The sequence below is a fragment of the Antechinus flavipes genome, chromosome 1 (assembly GCF_016432865.1).
Source record: "Antechinus flavipes isolate AdamAnt ecotype Samford, QLD, Australia chromosome 1, AdamAnt_v2, whole genome shotgun sequence".
NCBI lineage: Eukaryota > Metazoa > Chordata > Mammalia > Dasyuromorphia > Dasyuridae > Antechinus > Antechinus flavipes.
In genome coordinates, this window is record NC_067398.1 from 178,979,070 (window position 1) to 179,003,880 (window position 24,811).

Sequence of the window (24,811 nt, forward strand, 5' to 3'; positions counted from 1 at the left end):
TTTTTTTCAAGCAAACTAATTCAATAAAAGCATCCTTTAGAGCAAAATCTTTGAAGAGTGACCTTTTTCTACCACAAAACTACTTAGAAAACCCAGCCCAGAAGCCCATGGGCAATAGAGCAGTAGGAAAGAGAGCTATCATCAAAGCCCTTTTAGGCACAGGCAAACAAGCCCACTGCCTCCCAGCAGAGGCACATATGCCTCTGCTGGGAGGGGCACATATGGCCTGTAAACTTCTATACCAGACATTGAAACTGTCTCCACCCCCTCTCAGAAAAACCTAGGGTGGTCGGAAAGCCTCAGCATGGAGACCTTAAAACTCTGGACAGTACACTATAACCAGGATAGTACAGCAGTACTCAGATGCAAAAACTCTAGTCCCAGCCACTCCTCTTTCCTTGGCCATTGACATTGAGATATTATAGAAGTTATTGAGGATTTAGCAACCTGAACATTAAAGATCCAAGGTTGGGGGTCCTAATCCCAGGTGGTTGATCTCAACACGGGAACATAGGGAAATCCAAGGAGAGCCCAAATAGGATTGACCATTGTTCTCGAAGTACAGCAGGAGGGTAGAATCTGATCCCAGCCCTAAACACTAATTTTGGGAAATAAAATTCCAAAGGAAACATTAACCAGCCTTAAAAAGTTAATGTAGTTCTAGAGATTCTATCCCCTCCCCCAAAAGAAGAGAATATAGATTCAAAGAAAAAAAAAAAACATGGATTTCCCGCAATTGAATATCCAGAAGATATGAAGCACAAGATTTTTTTTTAATGAAATATGATCTTCAGAGAAAATTGGAAATTGGAAGAAGGGTGGAGTTTAGAAAAGAAAGAGCTAAGTCTTATCCAAGAAATGGGTTCCTTTAAAAGCAGCAAAGATCAAACTAAAGCCAATTCATGAGGGAATAAAAATTATTAGAATAATATCAAAAGTTTTAAAAAATAGAACAAAATGTAAGGTGTCTGATATAAAAAAACAACTGCCTTGAAACTAAGATCAAGGAGAGAGTTTTTGCACAGTTTTAATTGTTTTTATATCAGTTTTCACAGTTTTTAGTATTTTTATATCAAACACCTTATGCTTTCTTCTATTTCTATTCAATTTTTTCAAATTTTTGTTATTATTTTATTTGGCTACTTAGCTCTACCATCACAACTACTAGAAGTTATTCCCATCTCTAAAGAGAAGGTCACTTTTATGTTATAATAATCTTAAGTGAAAAATAATAGATTATTGTGAGCAATCGATATTCATTGAATACTTGTCATTGTTGACAAAGCTAATGTCCAGAATTACATGTAAGCTCCAACTCTTTCCTAAACCTTTATCAAAAGATTAGGAGCTAAAAAAAAAGTATTCAAAATAAAAAGAACATGTCTATAGTTAAAATAGTTCATAGAATTTTCACATTGGTAAAGGTACAAATTTGGACAAGATACAAAGTGACATTTTGAGCAATGAGTAATGTACAAGAAATATAATTAAATTGTTCCAGGGAAAATTAGCTAATGTAATAATAAAAACAGTTGAACATTACTACATTGAAAATTAAAGTTTTCAAAGCATGTCATTTCATTTTCATAATAATTCCGTAAAGTAAGCATGACATGTATTATGATATCTACTTTACAGATAAGAAAACCAAGTTTGAAAGTTATAGTTCAGAATTAACAGACGGAACATTGAAAGAAGTAAATCCTAAACCCAAATTAAATACTTTATTTCATGCAGATAACACAGGGTTAATTATTATTTTGTAATAATGAATGTATTAATCTCCCCCTTAAAGTTAATTTGTCATTTGAGATGCTATTAATAAGCACTTTAAAAAAAATCTCACAACGTACTTATATAATTCAGGATAGTCCAGTTTCACATTAGCCACACCCATAGTCCTTTCTAATCCTAAATCCTGTCTAGCAATCCTCAGATTCATAAATATGTATACATTGAGAATTACAGGAAGCAATAAGTTAAAACTTTAAGAAAACTACCTAGAGAAAGTGACAGGGCTTATCCATACTTAACAATACAATTTTATATTATCACTTATATTTATATAATTAATTTGCATAATAGGCAATTGCAGAGGACTGAAATATCTATAAATGTATATTCAGAATTAACATCAAGATTTCAATATAGCTTATAGCTTTAAGAGGAGTTTTCTCTGTCAAAAGGCTTCAGTCCAGTTCTGTTAAGATGTTACATGCCTGCTATTGTGATCTATTGCAGGCTCTCTGATATTCCATCAGAAACTAGAACTTGTCTTGGTTTAGGGCCTTCATGTTCATTTCCCTTTTTTGACCTACTCTCATTCTTTATAAGTTTGTTTATAAGAAAACTTTTACAGATGTTAAAATTTACATAGTGATGTTTAGGTTTGCAAAGTGCTTCCCAAATACTATTATCTCAAATGATGCTTACAACATTCCTATGAGGGAGGTGCTGTTATTATCTCTGTTTTATAGTTGAGGAAACTGAGGCAGATATGAGTTAACTGATTTGTTTAGGGGTCACATGGCTATTATGGATCTATGGGAAGATTTGCATTCAGTCCTAAATCTAAATCCTATCTTCTTCCACTAAGATACCTAGTGGCACTTAGTTTGATAACATTCTGAACACATTTGGGGACAGATTATACTTTGTCCCATGCTATTTTTTGTGGAATTTAATTAGAAGACAAGGGTTGTACACATATTTAAAAGTTGAATACAAAAATTTTGGAATAGAAATGAGTCATGATTATAAATAACTAAAAAAATTAAGTGTAGATTAAAGGATACTACTTTTTCTTTGAGAAATAATAGCCATGTTTCCTAATCTAACATCTCTGACTTTTTATAATTTTAGGTCTTGAATCTCTATGTCATTGATGATGATATTCCAGAACTGAATGAATATTTTCGGGTGACATTGGTATCTGCAGTTCCTGGAGATGGGAAAATAGGTTCAACTCCTACTAGTGGTGCAAGCATAGATGTTGAAAAGGAAACAACAGATATCACCATCAAAGCCAGTGACCATCCATATGGTAATGTTTTTGTCGGAAATTTGTTAAATGAGAAAATTAAGCTGAATGTCATCTCTTAACATGATGCTACTAAGCTATATTCCTGAATTATATATATATTATATGCATATAAAAACGTTGAATAAGAGGTTTTTTTAAATAAAATTTTAATTAAATGTATTTAAACTTTTAAAAACTGAATTTTTATTTTCCTTTCCTTTCTACTACTATTAAGGAATTCCTTCTTTTATATGTAGCCTAAAATCCAGTAGGAATTAGAAGTGAAGGTTTTTTAGAGACGCAAGTCACCTTTCAGTTACTGGAGAAATTTCCTTTGTCATCTCTCTGAAAGTGGCTCCCTCTGGGAGTCTGGTCCTAGATAGCAAAGCAAGAAAGAAGATTGGATTTAAGGGGTAGAATGGGGACAGAAAAGAGGATTTTAGTGAAATAGGTACTGGATCAGGAGTTAAAAGCTTTTAAGTTCAGTTCTTTGATCAACTTAAACTCTTTAAAACTTAAAATTTATATATGGCAAATAAAATCCTTGTGCTAAGTGATTTTTAAGGTTCCAGTTCTAACATTAGGTGATTTTGTATTTAGAAGCCAAATAATAAAACTGGATGATCTTCCATCTCCCAGGTCTTTATACTGAGGTTTTTAAAATAAAATGTGTTGCCACTTCTCATGTAATAAGAGCCAAAAACAAATTCCAAATACTTTTTGATTATCTGAATTTTTTGAATTTGAGTAATTTGATCTTAGATAGTCTGATAGTGATTGTAATTGTAAATTTAAGTAAACATCAATTTGACTTAAATTCAGACATTCTTGTTTTTAAACAGATTCAAATTAGAATTAATTGAATTTTGCTTTTCGCGAAAAAGATGAATGAATGAATGAAGCATTAGACTAAATAGAAAAGTAATTCAGGCTCTACTATCCAGGACTTCATATTCTAAAGGGGAAACAACACGTATAGAAACTATCTCATTCTACTATTTATGTTGAAGATGAATTGTATACTTTATTCAAAATGAAATTCCACTAATATTGTCCTCAAATCATTATGTTATTATGTTGGAGAAATGATCCTGGGTCATTGAAAACAATGGCAAGAGTGAGTACGCTCTAGGTGATCCTATGAAAGTGGAAAGGTTTTCACTGTTTATTTGAGGACTAGCCTGGCTGAGGCTTTCCAGAAAATAAAAAGATATAGGCAAGACACATTTTAAAGTTTAATCTGCATTATTAACATCTTCTTCATTACATTGTCTTGACAATTATCAAAACAATAAATTAGGCCCCAATTTGTGGTATTTATTGATTTCCAAAATACAAATATTCACAATGAAAATTTAACAATTTTGATCTGGCTTCATCTTACTCTTTCCTACAACATACCTGATCATGTATGTTCAGTCTTTGCTTAAAAATCAGTAAAGGGGATCCGACTGCTTCTTGAGGTAGCCCATTCCATTAGTAGATAGCTTAGTTTATCAGAAATTTTATTTCATCTCAAGGCTAAATTTGCTTCTTTTAAACTTTTACTCATTGTGCCTAATTTTGACTTCTGGGACCAAGTAAAACAAGTCTAATCCTTCTTATTTGAGATAAAACTTTAATGGTAGTAATACTACTAGTAATAGCAGGAGTAGCAACAGCAATAGTAATAGTAGTAGCAGCTAGCAATAGTAGTAATAGAAATAGTAATGGTGGTGTTGGTAGTGGTGATAGTAGTAGTGGTAATAGTAGTAAGTAGTAGTAGTAGTAGCAGCAGCAGCAGCAGGGCAGCTGGGTGCTAGAGAGCACTGGTCCTGAGATCAGGAAGACTCATTTTCCTGAGTTCAAATCTGACCTCAGACACTTACTAGCTGTGTGCCTTTGGGCAAGTCACTTCATCCTGTTTCCTCAGTTTCCTTATCTGTAAAATAAGCTGGAGAAGGAAATAGAAAACCGTGGCAGGGTATTGGCCAAGAAAATCCTCAAAGAAGTCACAAAGAGTCTGATATGACTGAAAAATCACTGAAAAATAGTAGTGATTGTGGTTGGGATAGTGGCACTAGCAGTAATGGTGGTAGAAGTTGTTGTTCAGTCATGTTTTCAATCATGTCTGACTCTTTATACAGTGATTTGTTATTTCCTTCTGCAGCTCATTTTATAGATGAGGAACTAAGGAAAACAGGGTTAAGTGATTTACTCAGGGATTACACAGCTAGTAAGTGTCTGAGGTCAGATTTGAACTCAGTTCTTCCTGACTCTGGAACTGACAAACTGTGCCATCTAGCTGCCTACCATACTTTAGTAATAATAATAATAGCAGAAGTGGTAAAGTAGTTGTGGTGATAATAGTGGTGGTAGTAGTAGTAGCTAATGTGTATAGTGTGTTACGGTTTTTAAAGAACCTTACAAATATTGTCTCATTTTATCTCCATCACAATGCCATAAGGTGATATGCTATATTATTATCCTCATTTTGTAAATATGAAAACTAAAGCTAGAAGCAATTAAGGAATTTGCCCAGAATCATACAACTAATTAAATGTCTGAATAAATATTTCTTGATTCCTGTTCTAGTGCTTTACCCACCTTACTGCCCTAAATACTTTCCTCTAGTTAATGGATGAACACAGGTTTTCATTTAAAATGAATATGACATTTGTGAAGATGAAAATGTTGGTGATTTTTGTGTGTGTGTGTGTATTTGTTAGGCTTATTTCAGTTTTCTGTGGGAATGCCTCCTCAGCCAGATGATAAGATGACTTTGCCTACAACTAGTATCCCTCATATAACTGTGAAGGAGGAAGATGGAGAAGTGAAATTGTTGGTAGTTCGTGCACAAGGCCTTCTGGGAAAGGTGATGGTGGAATACAGAACAGTTTCACTGACAGCATTTAGTCCTGATGATTATCAGGTAAGTAGATGGAGATGTAAAATAGAATACAAAATGTAACTTATCTTGCTACTTATCTAGCTACTTGCTACATAGTCTTGTCCTTATACTATAAAGACAACATTATAAAAACAAACAACTTTGAATAGCTTCAGAAACCTGATTAACACAAAGACCAACCATCCTATCCTTTTGAATTTTTTTATCATCCACAAAGTACTTCCTTGACATCATTTATTCGATTTGGGAAAGAGAAATTTGAAGCTGTTCTTCAGTTGTTATCATATTGGTTCTTACTAAAAAAGGAAATAGAAGAGCATTGACATAAAACTATGATACACTGATTATTCCTAGGCTTCTTTTCTCCACTGACAGACCTATTTTATGTATCCTGTTGTTTCAAAAGGTCATGACAAAGGCTCCCATCAGCTAACTACACGCACATTGTTGATGGCACCTCTGTCTGAAGTACAAGAAAACTGGTAATAAAAAACTGCTTGATCAATCTTAACTCTGTTTCTTAGTAATCTTAAATTTTTTTATGTAACGACCCTGCTAGCACCCAGGACACCCCAGAATTTGCCGGAGTCAGGATAAGCAAAAATCCATCTTTATTCTTGGTCTTAGATGCAGGATTGAATAGGATAGAAGCAGAATCTCTGTGACCACCTTCTCCCTTGTGTACTGCTGAGAGTGTGTCTTTGGCTAGCCTTACTCCACCCCTTAGTCCCTCCTACAATCCTCTATACACCAATCATTGAGCCAGTATGGATAGTGGAAAGGACCATTTTCCAAGCATATGCCATAGAATATTGTCCAATCAGTAATTAGCTTCAAGCGCTCAGCAGTCCCAACCTCATTGCATCAACCCAATAGTTTCAGCCCTCGACACTTTTATATATTTACTTTCTATATAACTTTCTTTTAATTTTAAAAAATTTTAACATTTTCTTCCCTTCAAAATGAATGTCCAGATTTCCCATTGTCTTGTCCATTAATGTGACATCTTTAATATTCTTGTAATTCCTTCTTTCCCTTCTAATTCTGTGCCTTTGAATCCTTGGCTTTGTTCAAGGCTTGGTTCAGATATTATCTTCTTTGGAAGTCTTTATAAGTCCTTTATCCATTTGAGTCTTTACTTAGCTTCTGTTTACTCAATCTGTTTTTGGTCCATTCATCCAGATTTATTTACACATATTGTTTCCTCCATTTATAGATAAGTTTCTTAAAGGCAGAGACTGTTTTGTGTTCCTTCCTTTCTTTTGTTCTTCATGCTTAGGTTACTACCTTTGGGAAGAGACTTGTACTTCCTCACTCTAGTGTCATGAAACCAGAGAGAACAACAAATGCAAAGTGGAATGAGCTGAGAGTTTATCATAAAGTTAACATTTAAGCAGTCAAGTAAACATTCCTTTCAGATATATTAATTTTCTTTTTAAAAATTTATTGCTTTTAAATATACATTACTTTATGAGTCATATTGGGAGAAAGAGATCAGAGGAAAAGGGAAAAATAATGGGAGAGAAAAAAAACAGAAAAAAGAAATGAACATATCATGTGTAGATCTACATTAGATCTCCACAGTTCTTTTTTCTGCAGGCAGATGGCATTTTCTGCCTAAAGTCTGTTGGGATTGCTTTGAATCACAGAACCACTGAAAAGAACCAAGTTTTTCACAGTTGATCATAGCATATTCTTGCTGTTATTGTGCACAATGTATTCCTGGTTCTGCTTGTTTTGCTCAGCATCAGTTCTGGTAAATCTTTCCAGGGCTTTCTAAAATCAACTAATTTGTTAATTTTTATAAAAAAATAATATTTCATTATCTCTTTATACTACAGCTTATTCAGCCATTTCCCAGTTGTTTGGCATCTACTCATTTTTTCAATTCTTTGCCATTACAAAAAGGTCTGCTACAAATGTTTTTGCACATGTGGATCCTTTCCCCTTCTTTATGATTTCCTTAGGATGTAAGCCCAGTAGAAACACTGCTGGATCAAAGGGTATGCACAGTTTGATAGCCCTTTGGGTATAGTTCCAGATTGTTCTCCAGAATGATTAGATCATTTTACAACTCCACCAACAATGCATTAGTGTCCCAGTTTTCCTACATCCCCTCCAAAATTTATCATATCTTTTCCTGTCACTTTAGCCAATCTGAGAGGTATAAAATAGTACTTCAGTGTTGATTTAATTTACATTTCTCTAATCAATAGTGATTTAGAGCATTTTTTCATATGACTAAAGAAAATATATTAATTTTCTTTCTTTCCTTTTTTTTCCCTCTGAGGCAGTTGGGTTAAGTGACTTGCTCAGGATCACACCAGCTAGGAAGTGTTAAATATCTGAGGTCAGATTTGAACTCAAGTCCTCCTGACTTCAAGGCTGGTGCTCTATCCACTTTGCTACCTAGCTGCCCCGATATATTAATTTTATTTAAGAAAGAGTCAAGTTCAAAGTGCATCATTAAAATTTCAGAACAGAGATTGGCATGCTACACTTTTTTTTTCATAATGAGTATGATACTCTGAAGAACAATAACCCTTTCTCTAAATGAATATCCACAATAGATGGAGTGCCGGGATGATTGTAAATAAAATAGATTGCTTTTTTTTCTTGAAAAAATTTACATAATAAAAATATCATTAATAATGTAACCAAATGCTGAGTAAATGTGTTTCTAAATGTCTTACATTTAAATGTCTTTGGTGAAAAGAATGTCTTGTAGCCCTTTAATAGCTTATCGAAGTCTCCTGTTGAGTATTCCTTTGTGACTTTGAATATTCTCTTGTAATAAGAGAACATTGAAAATGAAAATCCTTCCACTCTGATTTAACCAGAGGACATTTATTTAAATTTTGTTCTGAGCCCTAGTCATCCTTATTTTGTAAGCCTTCCATTTTATTTCTCATACTTTAGGTTATATGTTGCAGCATCAGTAGCAATTTGGGAATAGCAAAAATTTTAATTTGCTCAAAATCATAAAAGCAATGAATATAAATCAAAAGATAAATGTATGTTTTTTGTTTTTATATTTTTATTTCAGGATACTTCAGGAACCTTAGAATTTCAGCCAGGGGAAAGATACAAATATATTACTGTTAACATCACAGATAATTCTATTCCTGAATTGGAGAAATCTTTTAAAGTTGAATTGTTAAACTCAGAGGGAGGAGGTAAGGATTATTCATTAAAAGTTTCTTTTTTTTAAGTCATAAGACTATAAAGCCATTAAGGCAATATATAAATCTTCTTAAAGTGGTTAATTACTTTAAATTAAACACAGTTACACATTTCTTCAAAATTTTGGTGAATTCATTTGTCTTTGAAAGGAGTCTAAATCCTGGATTGACTGAAGAATAGTTTAAGAAATTTAGATTAAAATTTCTAGTTTGTAACTTATTTTGCTATTTAAAAACCATGAGTCTTCATATCTAAAAGCTAAGTTTAGAATTAAAAACTACTTTTAAAGAAACCATGGTTATATGTTAACATATAGACCAATAATAATTTATGATGCCAGACTTTTTATATTTGTGTTGAAAAAAATAGAATGCTTTGGATAGAAAAATCTTTATCAAGTATATTATACTAAGATTCCATTAGCTATTGTGCTAGATCTTTTTGTGTCACTGCTGACCTGAGGGAAATGCAAATATGAAAGTATAATTGCACTAATATAATTCATAGCATTATCTTTAAATCTATGTCTACAAACCAGGTCACCACATCATTTGTTTTGATAGGGAACAGAAGTGGTAGGGAAATATGTACAAGTAGGTAACCAAGTTCACAAAAAGTATCTTGATGTGGGGAGTAGAACATCTTGATTTTATCATGACTTCCACAATAACTCCTTGCTTGATATGTGAAATAGCATAGTCCATGTCCATATAGACAGGAAATGCTATTGGGTAACAACTTTTGTTTCTCTCTCTCTTCAGATGTATGTATATATGCAAGTGGGAAAATTATGATTTTATTAAAAATTAGGTGAATAGTAGAAAAAATCATTTAAACAAAAAATAAAATTAATATAATTGACCTTTATTTCAAGTAAAAGCGTCATATTGGAAAGAAACACGTTAATGTGTACTCATAAAAAGCAGGAAAGTGGGGAAAAATATGTTGTTCTTTCTTCAAGGAGAGTTTCCTCACAGGATTCTTGATGTCCTACATTTGAAGGGAAGGACAATGCAATTAAGAGCAAGAAAAATGGCAGCAACAGTTCTGAGAAATTTGTATACAGTAAATAAATGATAGAAAGCCAGTGTGTAAGGCAAGAGAGATGTAACTAGGGAAGGGCAAGTGGGATTTTGCCTCAAGGAACAAATATTTAGATGATAGTGCAACAAATTGCTGCTGCAGCTTAGAAAAAACTAAGTATAGAATCTAGATAGTAGCAATAATTAGTTAAAATAGGAAGCTATCTAATAGTGTTTACTTCTCATGCCTCAAATTCTCCTTTAGGGAAATTTTAGTGTCACTTACCCTGTTCCCAAAAATTTCTAGTTATGTGTCTAAAAAGAAATATGTAAAAGAGCTTTGCATTTTTCAAGGGTTGTTGTTTTTCCCCCCATTGATTTCATTTGGTTATTTTTCTGATAATATTGTTTATTTAAGAAAGAAAAAAATTAAAAATAGTGGCTATATTCTGCTTAATTCAAGAATTCCTGATTTTGTTATTGTGGAAACACTCTTTCGTGAATTAAACTTCAGCATCTTTTTGTCTTTATGGGTAGTCTGCATGAGTTTACTGTGGCTAAAAAGAAAGAAGCATCATTCATTGATCACCTTTCTGGTGATGAGTATTTCCATGCTGAAACTAATCCTAAAATGATGAGACATACAGATGATTGCCAGGCCAGTGCTTGCCTATGGTATTTGTTAAATTATCTCCTTTTAATAAAACAAAGTACTTAAAAGCTTATATAAAACAACAACAAAAAAGTATTATCTAATTGCGATAATGATACTACTTCTTTTCCTTAAAGAATTTAATACATGATAGCATGTAGTAAGAGCACCATATTTACTATCTCTGTGAGCATTTATGCAAACATACTTTATTACCTTTTCAGTATGAGAATTTGTAAGAAGAGACTTTGGGCTCTTATATGGGTGAATGGGGCAACAATAACAAAACTTTTTTTAAATCTTTGGTAATTGCTGTTTTCATTGATTTTGAAAAAAGTTACAAACACATATACATATGAATATACATATACACAGTACATATATGCATATATATTATAGGACATTACATAAGGCCACTTTATAGGTAAGATTACCTCATAGATCTGTTTAGTTGTTAAGGAACTTGGGGCTCAATCTATAAATACAGATTAATCTTACAGGTCATTTCATAATCAAATTCCAGTGCATTTTATGGACTGAAGTGATTTAGGGTTCACCTCTTGCTGTTGTGGCTTCAGATAAAATTAAGAATAAAGAATCATATGAACTATTATCTGCCAAGCTATTTCCCCTTTTAGGATTTTGAGAAAGAACAAGATATTCTCCAGGATGCGAAGGCTACTTTTCTTCTGCTATCTAATGTACTGTCAGGAAGAAGACAAGGGTATCATAGATTTTTATAATCTCTTTGTGGTAGAGAAGAAGTAACTCTTATTTTGAAATCAAAGGATCAGGATTCAAATCTTGCTTCTAAATGCTTAGCTATATGATCTTGAGAAACATTGAATCTCATGAGCCTCCACTTCCTCAGTTGCATAATGAGAGAACTGGATTTTGTGATTTATGAGGTCTCTTCTGTCTTTAAATTATGTGGCACTATTACACTTTTAGCATATACCAGAGGTTTTTGTGCATTGAAATATTCCTGTTCACCCTTAACCTCCTATATACAACCATCATGCCATTCCTGTCTTTGGTTGGATTAGGTTAAATAAAAAATTTATTAAGTGCTTACTGTGTGTCAGGAACTGTGCTCAGGGATAAGAAGACAAAGAGAAGAAAAAAAGTCTCACATTAGGATTTGAGTTTATATTCTGATAGGGGAAAGATAACATACACATAAAAGGGAGATGAAAAGCAGGGAGAAGGAGTTACCAACATAGGAACAAAATGGAAGAGTCCAGAGGCTTAGAAACTGAGTCAAGTTAGAAGAGAATAGGGCTGGAATTGACTCTACTGGAGATTCTTGGAAGCTATTCAGTAATAGAAGGAAGAAGTCTTCAGGGCAGTCAAGTCACTAGTAGGAGTGATATTGGAGCAGAGGTGGAAGAGTTGGGAGATCTTGGAGATCTGGTACTTTGCATGCACTTTATAGTTATTTGTCCTTCCTTCTTGAAGATAACAAGCAACTGACTTGGATTTAAGTGAGGGAGAGCTGTACAAAGTCACTAGTCTCACTTTCTCCTCCTGAGTCATTTGGATCCAATGGCAAGATGTAGATCAGGATTGGTAGTAGAAAGCACAGTTATCCCTTACACATCATGAAGATTAAGGGTGTGATATTTCCAACATCTGGAAAATCCATGTGAAATTTTTTGGCCCTCCCGTCACAGCAGAGAAGTAATTTTATTTTTTTTCTTTTATGGGATGTTAATAAATGTCTTATTTTAAAATTTAGGTTGATATACAATACTATACATATATTTTGTGTATTTCTAGTTTCTAAACTTTTTTCTGTGTCATCTGCTGGCCTTTAATACACACTGCAGCTTCTGTAAACTGCCCCCAATTGCCATTTAATTTCTTGTGCTGACCCATGATATATTGAAACTGTTATGGGGAAAGTTACAGTATGCCCATTCTTCTGCTGTGAACTCTAACTCTAGCTTCTACTTCACTTTGTGCTGGTCTATATGAGGCTAGATCTGTGATATATAAAATATGGAATCTGTGCATGTAAGGAATTTTCCTTTCCTGTGACTAGGGAATTCTAACATAAAATGTCCTGAAAAGACCTAAACTTGCACCAGGATAGGACTTCTATATCCTGTTATAAATAAGAAAAATAAAGAAACGTTTGCAGAATTAATTGGCCACAGCACCTATACCTGATGCCAAATATGTGTTGCAACTCTCCCATCCCCATCTACCAGCCTTTTGTTATTAAGGAGATTGTAAATGATATATTCTGTTCTTTGTAATAAAGATATCCTTTCAATAAAGCGTTTAGGGACTTTTCATGAATAATGTTCTCTTCTCCTCTTGAACATGTAGTAAATGCTTTCCATCTCTTCTCTGTTCTATAAATGTGTATATGTGAATTGCACACTTCTGTGCCTCTCTTCTTGAAGTTGCTGAACTCTTTAGGATTGATGGGAGTGGTAGTGGTGATGGGAACGAGGAGTTCTTCCTTCCAACTGTCCACAAGCGTGGTAAGCATCTTAGTCTATCCTCTCTCTTTTATTTTTCCTACATAAAATTCTGCCTTTATGCTATCTTATTGAAAACCTATAGAGTCTTACTTTAATTGATTCATGACAAATAATTACTATTGTTGTCATTGCTTTTCTTCATATTTTCAGAATTCAGTTCTACATTTGTTTATAAATGATTATGAAATATAGCTTTTAGAATAAAGTTTCATTAATAAATTAATTTTGAAATCTATATAATTTCATATGATCTTAGTGCCTTGCAAAAGTGAATAAAAATAAGAACGTATTTTATAATTTAAGGGTTTTGTTAAAATTTCCTTTACATGGAGAAACATTGTTTTTAATTGATAGTGTGGGTGAGAGAAATAAATTAAAAGAAATTCAATCAAGAGTTTATATTACTAAGTTTACCGTTGTTCTAAAGAAATAAATTTTAAAAATGAAGCTATTTCAAAATAGTACTTTTGCTTTCTTCCTAGAACTTAGCACAGTGCCTCACATGTAGTAGGAACTTAATAAGTGCTTGCTGATTGGCTGATTCTATTTAAACTATTTCTATTATATGAGATAAAAATCTGCATCCTACTTCCTCTTTTAAAGAGAAAACTTTCTGTTCCTTAGAAATCCATTTTTCCAAATTCAGAGTTTTCATATATTATCTTTGCTGACTCCATACAACTTGAGATATTTTTTCACACAATGGAATATATTCTAGTAATATGTCAGGTTTTTCCTTAATATTTGCAAGTTTCTACAGTCCTTTACACAATATCTTTACTATATCACCTTTTCATGTATGCCACTTCTCTGAATAGTAACTATTTGAGGATCACTAAAAATTGAGCACCATTTTTTGAGAAATAGTAAGTATTTTGGCATGAAATATTTGGATAGCACAAGAAGATAAATTGCATTATCTTGTAATAATATTAATGTGATAGAATATAATTACTACGAAGATGATAATGAAAGTGCTTCATTTGTATTGAAAAAAATTAGGGATGATCCTGTTGTAGATATAAGTCCATTCAACCTTGTCTTAGTATAGTTATTGTGTCTGGCCGTTCCCACATTCACTATGCTGAAAAATTTTCCCTTTTGGGGAGCAAAACCCTACCAACTTTATATATTTATTTTTATTTTTTCATGTATTTTGTATCTTTCTTCTTGTAAAAGTGATGCTGTGAAGGTCATGTAACGACAAATTTGCTTTTCTTTACAAGCAGATGAAAACTAGATACATGATTAAAATGAAACTTTATAAATTCTTCATTCATCTCTTACTAGCTATGGGACCTTAGGCAAATCACTTAATCTTTCTGAGTCTGTTTCCTAATCTATAAAATAGGGATACTTGAACCATTGACCTGGAAGGGTTGTTGTGAAGATTAAACAAGATAATATAAGGAACATGCTTAAAGTATTAAAAAAATACCAACATTATTACTAAATTGCTAATTACCATTTTTTTCTTTTTAAAAAACTGGTACATATAGCCAGTTTAGGAATAGCTTCCCAAATTATAGTAACCATTGAGGCTTCCGATGATGCTCATGGTGTATTTGAGTTCAGCCCAGAGTCATTATATGTCAGTGGAACTGAACCTGAAGATGGACAGAGCTCAGTTATCTTTAAGGCAAGTAATTTTCATTTCATTCTATTTTGTAATATTTTAGATGATATTTGATTCTCAAATTTTTTCCCAATAAGGATGGTATTAGAATATAGTAGATATGAAAATCATTTCTCTTGGACTTGAATGTTTGTTTTTATGCTTAGAAATGAATACAAAGGAGTTTTTCTATTCTGCTAATACACATTCTATAGAAGCCATACTGTTAAGATATAACAAAGGAAGAACTAAAATCGTTGTTGTGTGTTCTTAACTATTTTATCTACATATCTAGTTAGGAGATATTTCTAAAAATAAATAATCCAGTGCAGTACATGGTAAAGGAAAGACAAATAAAACTACAGACAAAATTATCAGGAGCATGTACCCAAAGAAACCTGGAAGGTGGCATAATATTGTAGAATCATAAGATCTGAGTATTTACTAGATATATTATTCCACACAAGTAGCCTAATTTCTCCATGTAGCAGGTTTTTCAATTGTAAAATGAGCAAAATAGTACCTTCTTAATGTAAAAGTGTTCTGTAAACTACAGTGTTATATGTGTGCTATTATCATATATACCTTTATAATTTATCCAAAGCTTTGTAGTTTTTAGTATTAACAAGGTTTCAGTGAAATAGTTGTATTTGGGTATTCTATTGAGTAGTAGCATTAATTTGTTTGATGAAAACAGTTTTGTTCTTTTTAATGAGTGACTTACAAAATATTTCATTCTTATGAATAAGGTTTATTATTCCTCAAAGTATTTTTGAAAATGTATTTATAACTATATAATTGAAGGCAGATGAGGTATGATTTGATTTACAGAAATTTTTTTAAAGCTGACTTTTCAGGACTATATTTATTGTTCAAAATGAAGTAGAGCTATATACTATTATAAATAATGAAAGTATGGTGTCTCAGAATGTTATTAAAGTAGTTTTTTTAATACACAAAATAGAACAGAAGGATATCTGAAAGGAAACAGGATAACTTTGAAAGTAGCATGTTGACTCAATTATATACTTTTCTAAAAGCAAGCTGTATATAATAGAGATATTTTCGATATAATCCTCTTTATTTCATATATGGAAAAATGTGTTTGTGTATTTGTTAGGCTCAAAATCTATTAATAAAACAAGAAAGATGCCATGGATCATCATAAATATAATTTGAGTTAACTATATTTAGTCAATCATATTTAATTTGTTTCTAATATTTATTAGAATTGATGGAAATATTAAGTTTTACTTTAATCAAAAACTAGAACATTTGATTTGAAAGCTCAAGCTTAGTGTTCTATTGTATTACATTGATATTAGAAAAATCTTTCATCATTCTAATACTTGTATTTTCCTACACATGATATATGAAGTAGTAATTTTGGGAAAGAGATTCTAATTGTGACAAACTCACAAGATAGTCATTTATACTGGTCACAAAGGTTACTATTTATTACACGAAACAGCTCAAGGGCCAAACCAAACATGAATAAGCAACTGTTTCTGGTGGTGGCGATTTTTAAAGTTGGTGGGGAGAAATGGAGGTAAGTCAGTACCCGGTCTAGAGATTAAGGGTAGAATTGGGGAGGAGTAGGGGAGGAATTAGGGAGAAGTTAAGGAAAATCGAGGGAGTAACCTAGAGGATAACAAAATGACTGGGACCAGATATCAGTCTGTCTTAAGATGTGCTAATCAAAACAGTCTCAGGAACTGGGCTATCTCTATGTGACTGGGAAACAGGCTGGGAGGATTAGAGCTATTAAAGTTCTTGTTCCACATCAATATATATTTTGATATGAGGATTTTTTTCCACATTCTTTAGGTTGTGAGAAGCCATGGAACTTTGTCTCAAGTAATTTTGCATTGGAACATTCCCTCTGATGTATCTGGAGACCTTGCCTTCACTTCTGGCAATGTCACTTTTGAGATAGGGCAGATGAGCGCCAATATAACTGTGGAAATACTGCCTGATGAAATTCCTGAACTGGATAAAACATTTTCAGTTTTAATCATAAATGTTTCTAATGGCTGCCTAGGAGTCCATACAAATGCTACATTAATAATTTTGGCCAGTGATGACCCATATGGAATATTCATCTTTTCTGAGGAAAATAGACCAATCAAAGTTGAAGAAGCAAGTCAGAATGTTACTCTCACAATAATACGGTTAAAAGGTCTTATAGGAACAGTCATGGTTACCTATGCAACAATGGATGATATGGAAAAACCATCTTTTTTTCCACCTAATTTAGCCAGAGCAACTCAAGGAAGAGACTATATACCTGTTTCTGGGTTTGCTATTTTTAGAGTTAACATGAGTGAGGCAACAATTAGTATTCCTATTTTGGATGATGATGAACCAGAAAAGTCAGAATCTGTGTTTGTTGAGCTGATCAATGTTACATTAATAGAAAAAGTACAGAATCGACCAAGTAAGTATAGCCTTTTGCTTTACTTATCCATCATGGTATAATCCTAGCAGTTCAAAATAACTTAAATATGTTGATATCTTTGGTCTTTATATTACAGTCATCTTTTGGTGAAAAACAGTTTTCTCCATCTCCTTCATATTGAACCTGCCCGTGTGTGTGTGTGTGTGTGTGTGTGTGTATGTGTTGTATAGATCCAATTAAATGAAAACACCAAATATAATTACAGCATCTGACAATACTCCTGTAGTCTCACATGTCTCTGGCAGAGGGCAAGATAATTTTTCATTATCTGTTATCTGGACCATCCCTAGTTTTTCAGTTACACAGAGGGTATGTTTCCTTTTAGTGATTATTTTCATTTTTTAACTTTATTTCTACTATTCTGGTTCTATTCATTTTACTAGGCATCACTTCATACAAATCTTCCTGTTTTTCCTTCAATTCCTCCTTGAGTCACTTTTAAATCAAGATCAAAAAGTACTGAATAAATAGGAGAGTAGAATACTTTCATAAAACTGATAATACATATAGCCTCCACTTTTTTAATGACTAATATTCAAAAGTTCAATTTTCAATCAGTTTGTAGCTCAAAATGCATTTTCCCATAGAAATTATGTTGTAAAAGATGGTTAGGCACCAGGCCACCAAATCTTTATTTTGATCGAATAACTTTTATGTTCATTGCACAATGGTAGGTACTGAGTTAGGTACATAGGTAAGTAAGATATAATACCTTGTCTTCATGGGGCTAACAAGTTAACAAGTAAAATGCATTCTGTATTAAAGTTGGAAAACATATATCTTTCTGGAGATGAAACCACCATCATAGTCCAGAAGAGTGACTGCTGGTAGTGAGGGCTCTTTCTAGTAGGACAAAGGAAAAGAGGTTCTGCTAAAAGGGACTAAATGGTGGATTTGGGAAGGATCTCCCTCCCCCAAACAGCTCCAATTGCCTGTCAGAGCTAAGACTAAGGAAGAAAGAGAAAAGAAAGGACAAAGAATTGTGGAGTTGGAATTACATGGGCAGCTGCTCTTTTTAGGAAGTTCTTCACCCTCTCCCTGGGGAGTCACTTTTTTGGGGAGTATGGGAAGCTGGGTTTTGAAGGATTCTACAGTAACACTGTGTGTAAGGACTTTGTAAACGAGAGACTTCTCATAGTAAGATTTATTTACCTCAAATATAAAGAAGATCCCTAGTATACAAAAAAGAGTGCAGGGAAAGAGCCAAAAATCTGTTACACAGCTGAATATACTCTGCTTGCTTCTGAATCTTATTTTGAAATGGATTTGTGGAACAGGAAATAATAGCAGTCTACAGCTACTCTAAAATCTTCATGCTTTAGGGTAATGTAGATCAAACTGGTATGTGCAGAAAGCCCATATAAATTGAATAAAATCATCGTTGGTGCAGTTTTTGATTCAGAGATCTTGGGATCAGTTTGTAATTGCAAAAAAAAAATAATAGAGTAAGGAAGTTACAGTGGATATTTTTTCTATCTGAAATATTTTAATTGGTCAATTACTGTCTATTTATCACTTTTTAAACTCGGTACTAAGTGCCTAGGCTACAAAGATAAATCTTAAATAATTTCTGTATTAAGGAGCATTTTGCATTCATTGGGACTGGAGCAATAGCATATACATATATAAAGATAGACCAAAACATGAGTGCAACTGCATAGACGTGAGGAAAAGATATGCTAGGTGTGAGCACAACTTAATGTTAACAAAAAAAATCAGTATTTTTATTTCATTATTCATGTTTGTATTTTTGAAGTAAAGTTTAGTTTTGAATTAATAAAAGTTCATCTAAATCTTTTTTTTTAAGTTTAGTATTTTTTTAGGCTTTTTTGGTGTGTTTTTAGCTTGATGAATAAAATCTATAATCTTTATGATTGAATATCAATAGGTTAGGTTCACAAGACAGAATAGTCAACTATAGAAATCTAGTGTTTGACAAACCCAAAGATCCTAACTTTTGAGATAAGAATTCATTATTTGATAAAAACTGTTGGGATAACTGGAAATTAGTATGGCAGAAATTAGGCATGGACCCACACTTAACACCATATACCAAGATAAGATCAAAAATGGCCCATGACCTAGGCATAAAGAACGAGATTATAAATAAATTAGAGGAACATAGGATAGTTTATCTCTCAGACTTGTGGAGGAGAAAGAAATTTGTGACCAAAGATGAACTACTAGAGACCATTACTGATCACAAAATAGAAAATTTTGATTACATCAAATTAAAAAGCCTTTGTACAAACAAAACTAATGCAAACAAGATTAGAAGGGAAGCAACAAACTGGGAAAACATCTTCACAGTTAAAGGTTCTGATAAAGGCCTCATTTCCAAAATATATAGAGAACTGACCCAAATTTATAAGAAATCAAGCCATTCTCCAATTGATAAATGGTCAAAGGATATGAACAGACAATTTTCAGATGACGAAATTGAAACTATTATCACTCATATGAAAGAGTGTTCCAAATCATTATTGATCAGAGAAATGCAAATTAAGACAACTCTGAGATACCACTACACACCTGTCAGATTGGCTAAGATGACAGGAAAAAATAATGATGAATGTTGGAGGGGATGCGGGAAAACTGGGACACTAATGCATTGTTGGTGGAGTTGTGAACGAATTCAGCCATTCTGGAGAGCAATCTGGAATTATACCCAAAAGGTTATCAAATTATGCATACCCTTTGATCCAGCAGTGTTTCTATTGGGCTTATATCCCAAAGAAATACTAAAGAAGGGAAAGGGACTGTATGTGCCAAAATGTTTGTGGCAGCCCTGTTTGTCGTGGCTAGAAACTGGAAATTGAATGGATGCCCATCAATTGGAGAATGGCTGGGTAAATTGTGGTATATGAATGTTATGGAATATTATTGTTCTGTAAGGAATGACCAGCAGGATGAATACAGAGAGGCTTGGAGAGACCTACATAGACTGATGCTAAGTGAAATGAGCAGAACCAGGAGATCATTATACACTTCGACAACGATATTGTATGAGGATGTATTCTGATGGAAGTGGATTTCTTTGATAAAGAGACCTAACTGAGTTTCAATTGATAAATGATGGACAGAAGCAGCTACACCCAAAGAAAGAACACTGGGAAACGAATGTGAACTATCTGCATTTTTGTTTTTCTTCCCGGGTTATTTTTACCTTCTGAATCCAATTCTCCCTGTGCAACAAGAGAACTGTTCAGTTCTGCAAACATATATTGTATCTAGGATATACTGCAACATATTTAACATATATAGGACTGCTTGCCATCTAGGGGAGGGGGTGGAGGGAGGGAGGGGAAAAATCAGAACAGAAACGTGTGCAAGGGATAATGTAAAAAAAATTACCCTGGCATTGATTCTGTCAATATAAAGTTATTATTAAATAAAATAAAATAAAATATTAAAAAATAAATAAATAAATAAATTGAGTTAAATATTCCTTAAACATGTAAATGTAAAATAGTGTACTAGGTAGAAGCTGAGGAGTTATAGCAGTAAATCAGATATAATTGGAAAAAAAACCCTATAATTTCAAAGAGCCTAATATATAACTTTAGTGAATTGGGTTTTGGAAGTACAGAGTATTAGAAATCTAGGCATGTGCTCAAATCTCTTGCCAAAGGACATGGGCATCCCAGCAATCACTGATTAGTCTATTGATCTCTTTGAAAAGAGAGATTGCATCAAAGATCATTTGCCACAGAGTAAAAGGAACGTTCTTCCTCTGAATCCCTAAGAAGCTATAAGACTAATAGAAACATTCCATCTTTTTCTTTCTGAAATTTTCTTAGCTTGAAGCTATCTAAAAGAGAACAAGGGAAGAACCTTTCTACAGCTTTTATAACCTACCGATGGAGGAAATTTCATCAGATTATGTGGCCAAGTGTCTTTGATGTAGTTCCCCAATTATGGGGGCAAGTGGATCAGTTAGGGATTGCTGAGGGTGGCTGTCTCTTAGCAATGGGCCTTGGCATGTATTCTACTGAAAGAAAACAGAACCCATGCATTGTTCTAAGGGAAATATGCCAGTATAACATGCTACAAGTGTATGACATAATCCCCTAGTGGGGAATGTTCAGTGAAGAAAAAACAAAACCAAAAACTATCATCTCTGAGACAGTCAGGGAATAATTAAATGCTTAATTGTGTAATACTATTCCATAAGAACATAAAGGTTCAGGGGAGGGAGAGATGCAGGAACATTCAGGCTCCTTGCTTTTTTTTTCTTCCCCCATGAAAGCACTGGCCAATCACCAGAGCTCATAAATGAAATCAAGCTGGAAGATTAATTGATTTATATCTGGTCCAGGGAGCACCGGAGGATGAGTAGTATCAGAAGACAGGACCTGCATCTGGCATAATGAGGAAACCGCTATTTTACAAAACAAAAGACAGACCCTAACACACTACTTTTATATTACTGTTGTATATGAATTGTCTCATATGTTAATTATAACTCAATACTAATGTTTTTTCTTTATTTTTACATTTTATTTTTATTATCTTTTGGTTTTTTTTATTACATTTGACTTCCCTCTACCCCACCCATGAAGCCATCTCATATATTCAAAGATTTTTTTTAATAGAGAAAAAAAAGTAGCTTAGTAAAATTAACCAACAGATCATCCCTAGAAAGGAGGATCAAGATAGATTCTCTGGGGGAAATGATCCAGCATTTGGCTTTAAAATAAGGAAGGAACTTCAGCAAGTGAATATAAAGAAGGCAGAAATAGAGAGCTAATTCTATCTATGAAAGCCCAATTATATGAGCAAAATCACAGAGGGAGTGGCAGGGTTAACTTCTACCTTAAATAAGTTTCTTTTGCTTTATAATGCGAGACATGATGACATAGGGTGTGACCAGTCTCAAATATAGAAAGAACTGAACTTCAGATGTTACATTTGATACATATTAATTTCATGGTGTTAAGCAAGTTGCAAAACCTTTGCCAGCTTCAGTTTCCTCCTCTGTAAAATGGGGATAAAAATAGCTACTTAATAGGGAAAAATGACATGAGATAAAGGACTTTGTAGACCTGAAACTACTATATAAACATTGGGTCTTATTATTATTACTTATAATAAGATTTCAACTTACTATAACAGGGTTTCTTAACGTGGGACCTGTGAACTTGTATATAATTGGTTTCTTTTATAAATAATTGTAGGTATTTTTTAAAATTCTAAAACATTATTCTTAGGAGGGGTCCATAAACTAAGCCAGATTGTCAGAGAGGTCCCTGACACAAAAAAGGATAAGAACCCCTCCTTTAAAATAATAATTACAGATATTGATATGTATTAGTAGAGAAAATTTTCTCCCTGGAAATTCCTTGTAGCAATAAATATTGACTAATTATCTGTTTTGGCTTCTCATCCTAGGAGGACATAGGACTCTGTCTTAGTCAAACGTTTTGTGTGTTGCAGTCCTTAATGCTGTATTATCAACAAGAGGGTGCTTAATAAATATCTGGTTGTTGTTTTTTTAAGGTCGGTGCTACAGATACTGCTTTCAGCTCTTCACAATTGAGGGCTGATCCAAGAATGAGTGGAGAAAGGGTATTACATGACTTTCATCCCATCATGGATGTTGTCATGAGTGTTTCCAACCATTACTAGCACATAAGGAATGCAGTAGTTGGATTGAGAGTCTGTATTGAACTTTTATTGTTTTCTCTTTACTTTTCAGTTCCAAATTCTCCACGTCTAGGATCCAAGGTAGACACCATTGCTCATTTAATTATCCTTGCCAATGATGATGCATTTGGAACTTTGCAACTCTCAGCACCAATTGTTCGAGTTGCAGAAAATCATGTTGGACCAATTATCAATGTGACGAGAACAGGAGGAGTTTTTGCTGATGTTTCTGTGAAGTTTAAAGCTGTGCCAATAACTGCAATAGCTGGTGAGAAAGGATAAATTCTGAGACTGCTGTAGAAATTTGTATTTGCTTCACCTAAATGCAGCTTTTTTCTTTTTTTCCCCTTAACTAGTTGTTTTATTTCTTTTTCTGATTATACATATATGCTAACTTTTTAATGCACATTTCTTTATGAATAAAAAATCAGAACAAAAAGGAAAAACCATGGGTACACATGTAATATTTAGAAAAATCAAGTAGAATAATGAAAAATGCATTCTTGCATTTGTGATGTCTAATGATTGGTTGAAAAATCGGAGATGTTTAGATTGAGAGTTTAAGTATTTGAAAGACTGTCAAATGAAAGTAGCATTCATGTTGTTCTGCTGTCTCAATGGGTTGAATTGGAGCCATAAGGGTAATTCAGTCTATACTAAAGTTAGAATGGAATACTTTGAGAAGAAGTAGATATCTCTTTCCTCAAAGACATCCCCCTGACATTGGAAATATTCAAGCAGAATCGCATAATAAGATTAGATGTCCACCAAAGCCATTTCCAACTCTGAAATTCTATCATTTTTATCCATACTTTTAATATCCTTATATGTTTCAATTACATGAAAATATCAAATATTTTCATATCAATAGTTATGTAAAAATGCAAAACTTGTAGAGAGAAGGCCATAATCTTCACAAACAAGATGAAAAAAAAATCCCCCTATATGCTGAAAAAAATCAATTGTTACTATAGATTAATTATATTACTTCCAGTGCACTACACACACACACACACACACACACATTTTATATTTTACAAAGAGTTCTTTTATTCTGTCGAAATTAAAAATGCTTTGGAGTACAAAGAACAGCAAATTCTAAAGTAAAATGAAGACATTTAAATGAAAAAAAAAAGATAGTAAATTGAAAGCTTTCCTCAGAATATAGGCTCATTTAAGTGATAGGGAAATGGAACTTTTTGTGGAATCCTATACAGAGTGAACTTGGGAAGTCTAGGGAATATTGTTCCCAGTCTTAAAATACTGAGTCAGTGTTCTGCAGAGTGGGAATAACGAGAAAAAAACATGGAATGTTTTTAAGAGGTGAAGTCATCCAATCAATAGATCACATTTTACTCTTCCTGAAGTAGACAGTTGTGGGGCTTGTCTCCAATGTAAGTACCTATACCCTTCAACCATTATTCTGCAATATTCTCCCACTCTGTGTCTGCCTTCTGGAGCAGCTCTTAACCCTTGCTATCTTAACTGGCACTCCCTAAGGGCAGCTATATCCTAACAGCTGTTATGCAGCAGTAGTAAATAGATGTCAGTGGGGAAATTCTTTTCCCCATCCCCTGAATACCCATTCCCTGTCTCTAGCCACCTTGTGATTATAGTAGACATTCAGCCAAAGGCAATGCTTTTTGAGTAAATCACTCTTCCAGATCCATATTTGTTTTGAGTTGCATAGCTGAAGTCACATAATAGTATATAAACATTTATGCATTAGTATGAATTTATGAATAAATTTATGAATAAACACATAATGTGTTTATCAGAGGCATAAGCATATAAATCTTTCATTGAAAGGTTATACAATAAAAAGAAATTG

General features: G+C 33.2%; 1 protein-coding gene across 1 annotated transcript in view; it reads left to right on the forward strand.

Moving 5' to 3' along the window:
* ADGRV1 (adhesion G protein-coupled receptor V1) overlaps positions 1-24,811 on the forward strand; it is a 671,454-nt gene that overhangs the window by 81,987 nt on the left and 564,656 nt on the right. The window contains exons 23-29 of the mRNA XM_051971448.1: positions 2,863-3,043; positions 5,731-5,933; positions 8,959-9,088; positions 13,181-13,261; positions 14,761-14,900; positions 16,704-17,313; positions 23,033-23,248. Of these exons, the coding sequence (XP_051827408.1) occupies positions 2,863-3,043; positions 5,731-5,933; positions 8,959-9,088; positions 13,181-13,261; positions 14,761-14,900; positions 16,704-17,313; positions 23,033-23,248 (1,561 nt within the window). The remainder of the gene's footprint in view (positions 1-2,862; positions 3,044-5,730; positions 5,934-8,958; positions 9,089-13,180; positions 13,262-14,760; positions 14,901-16,703; positions 17,314-23,032; positions 23,249-24,811) is intronic.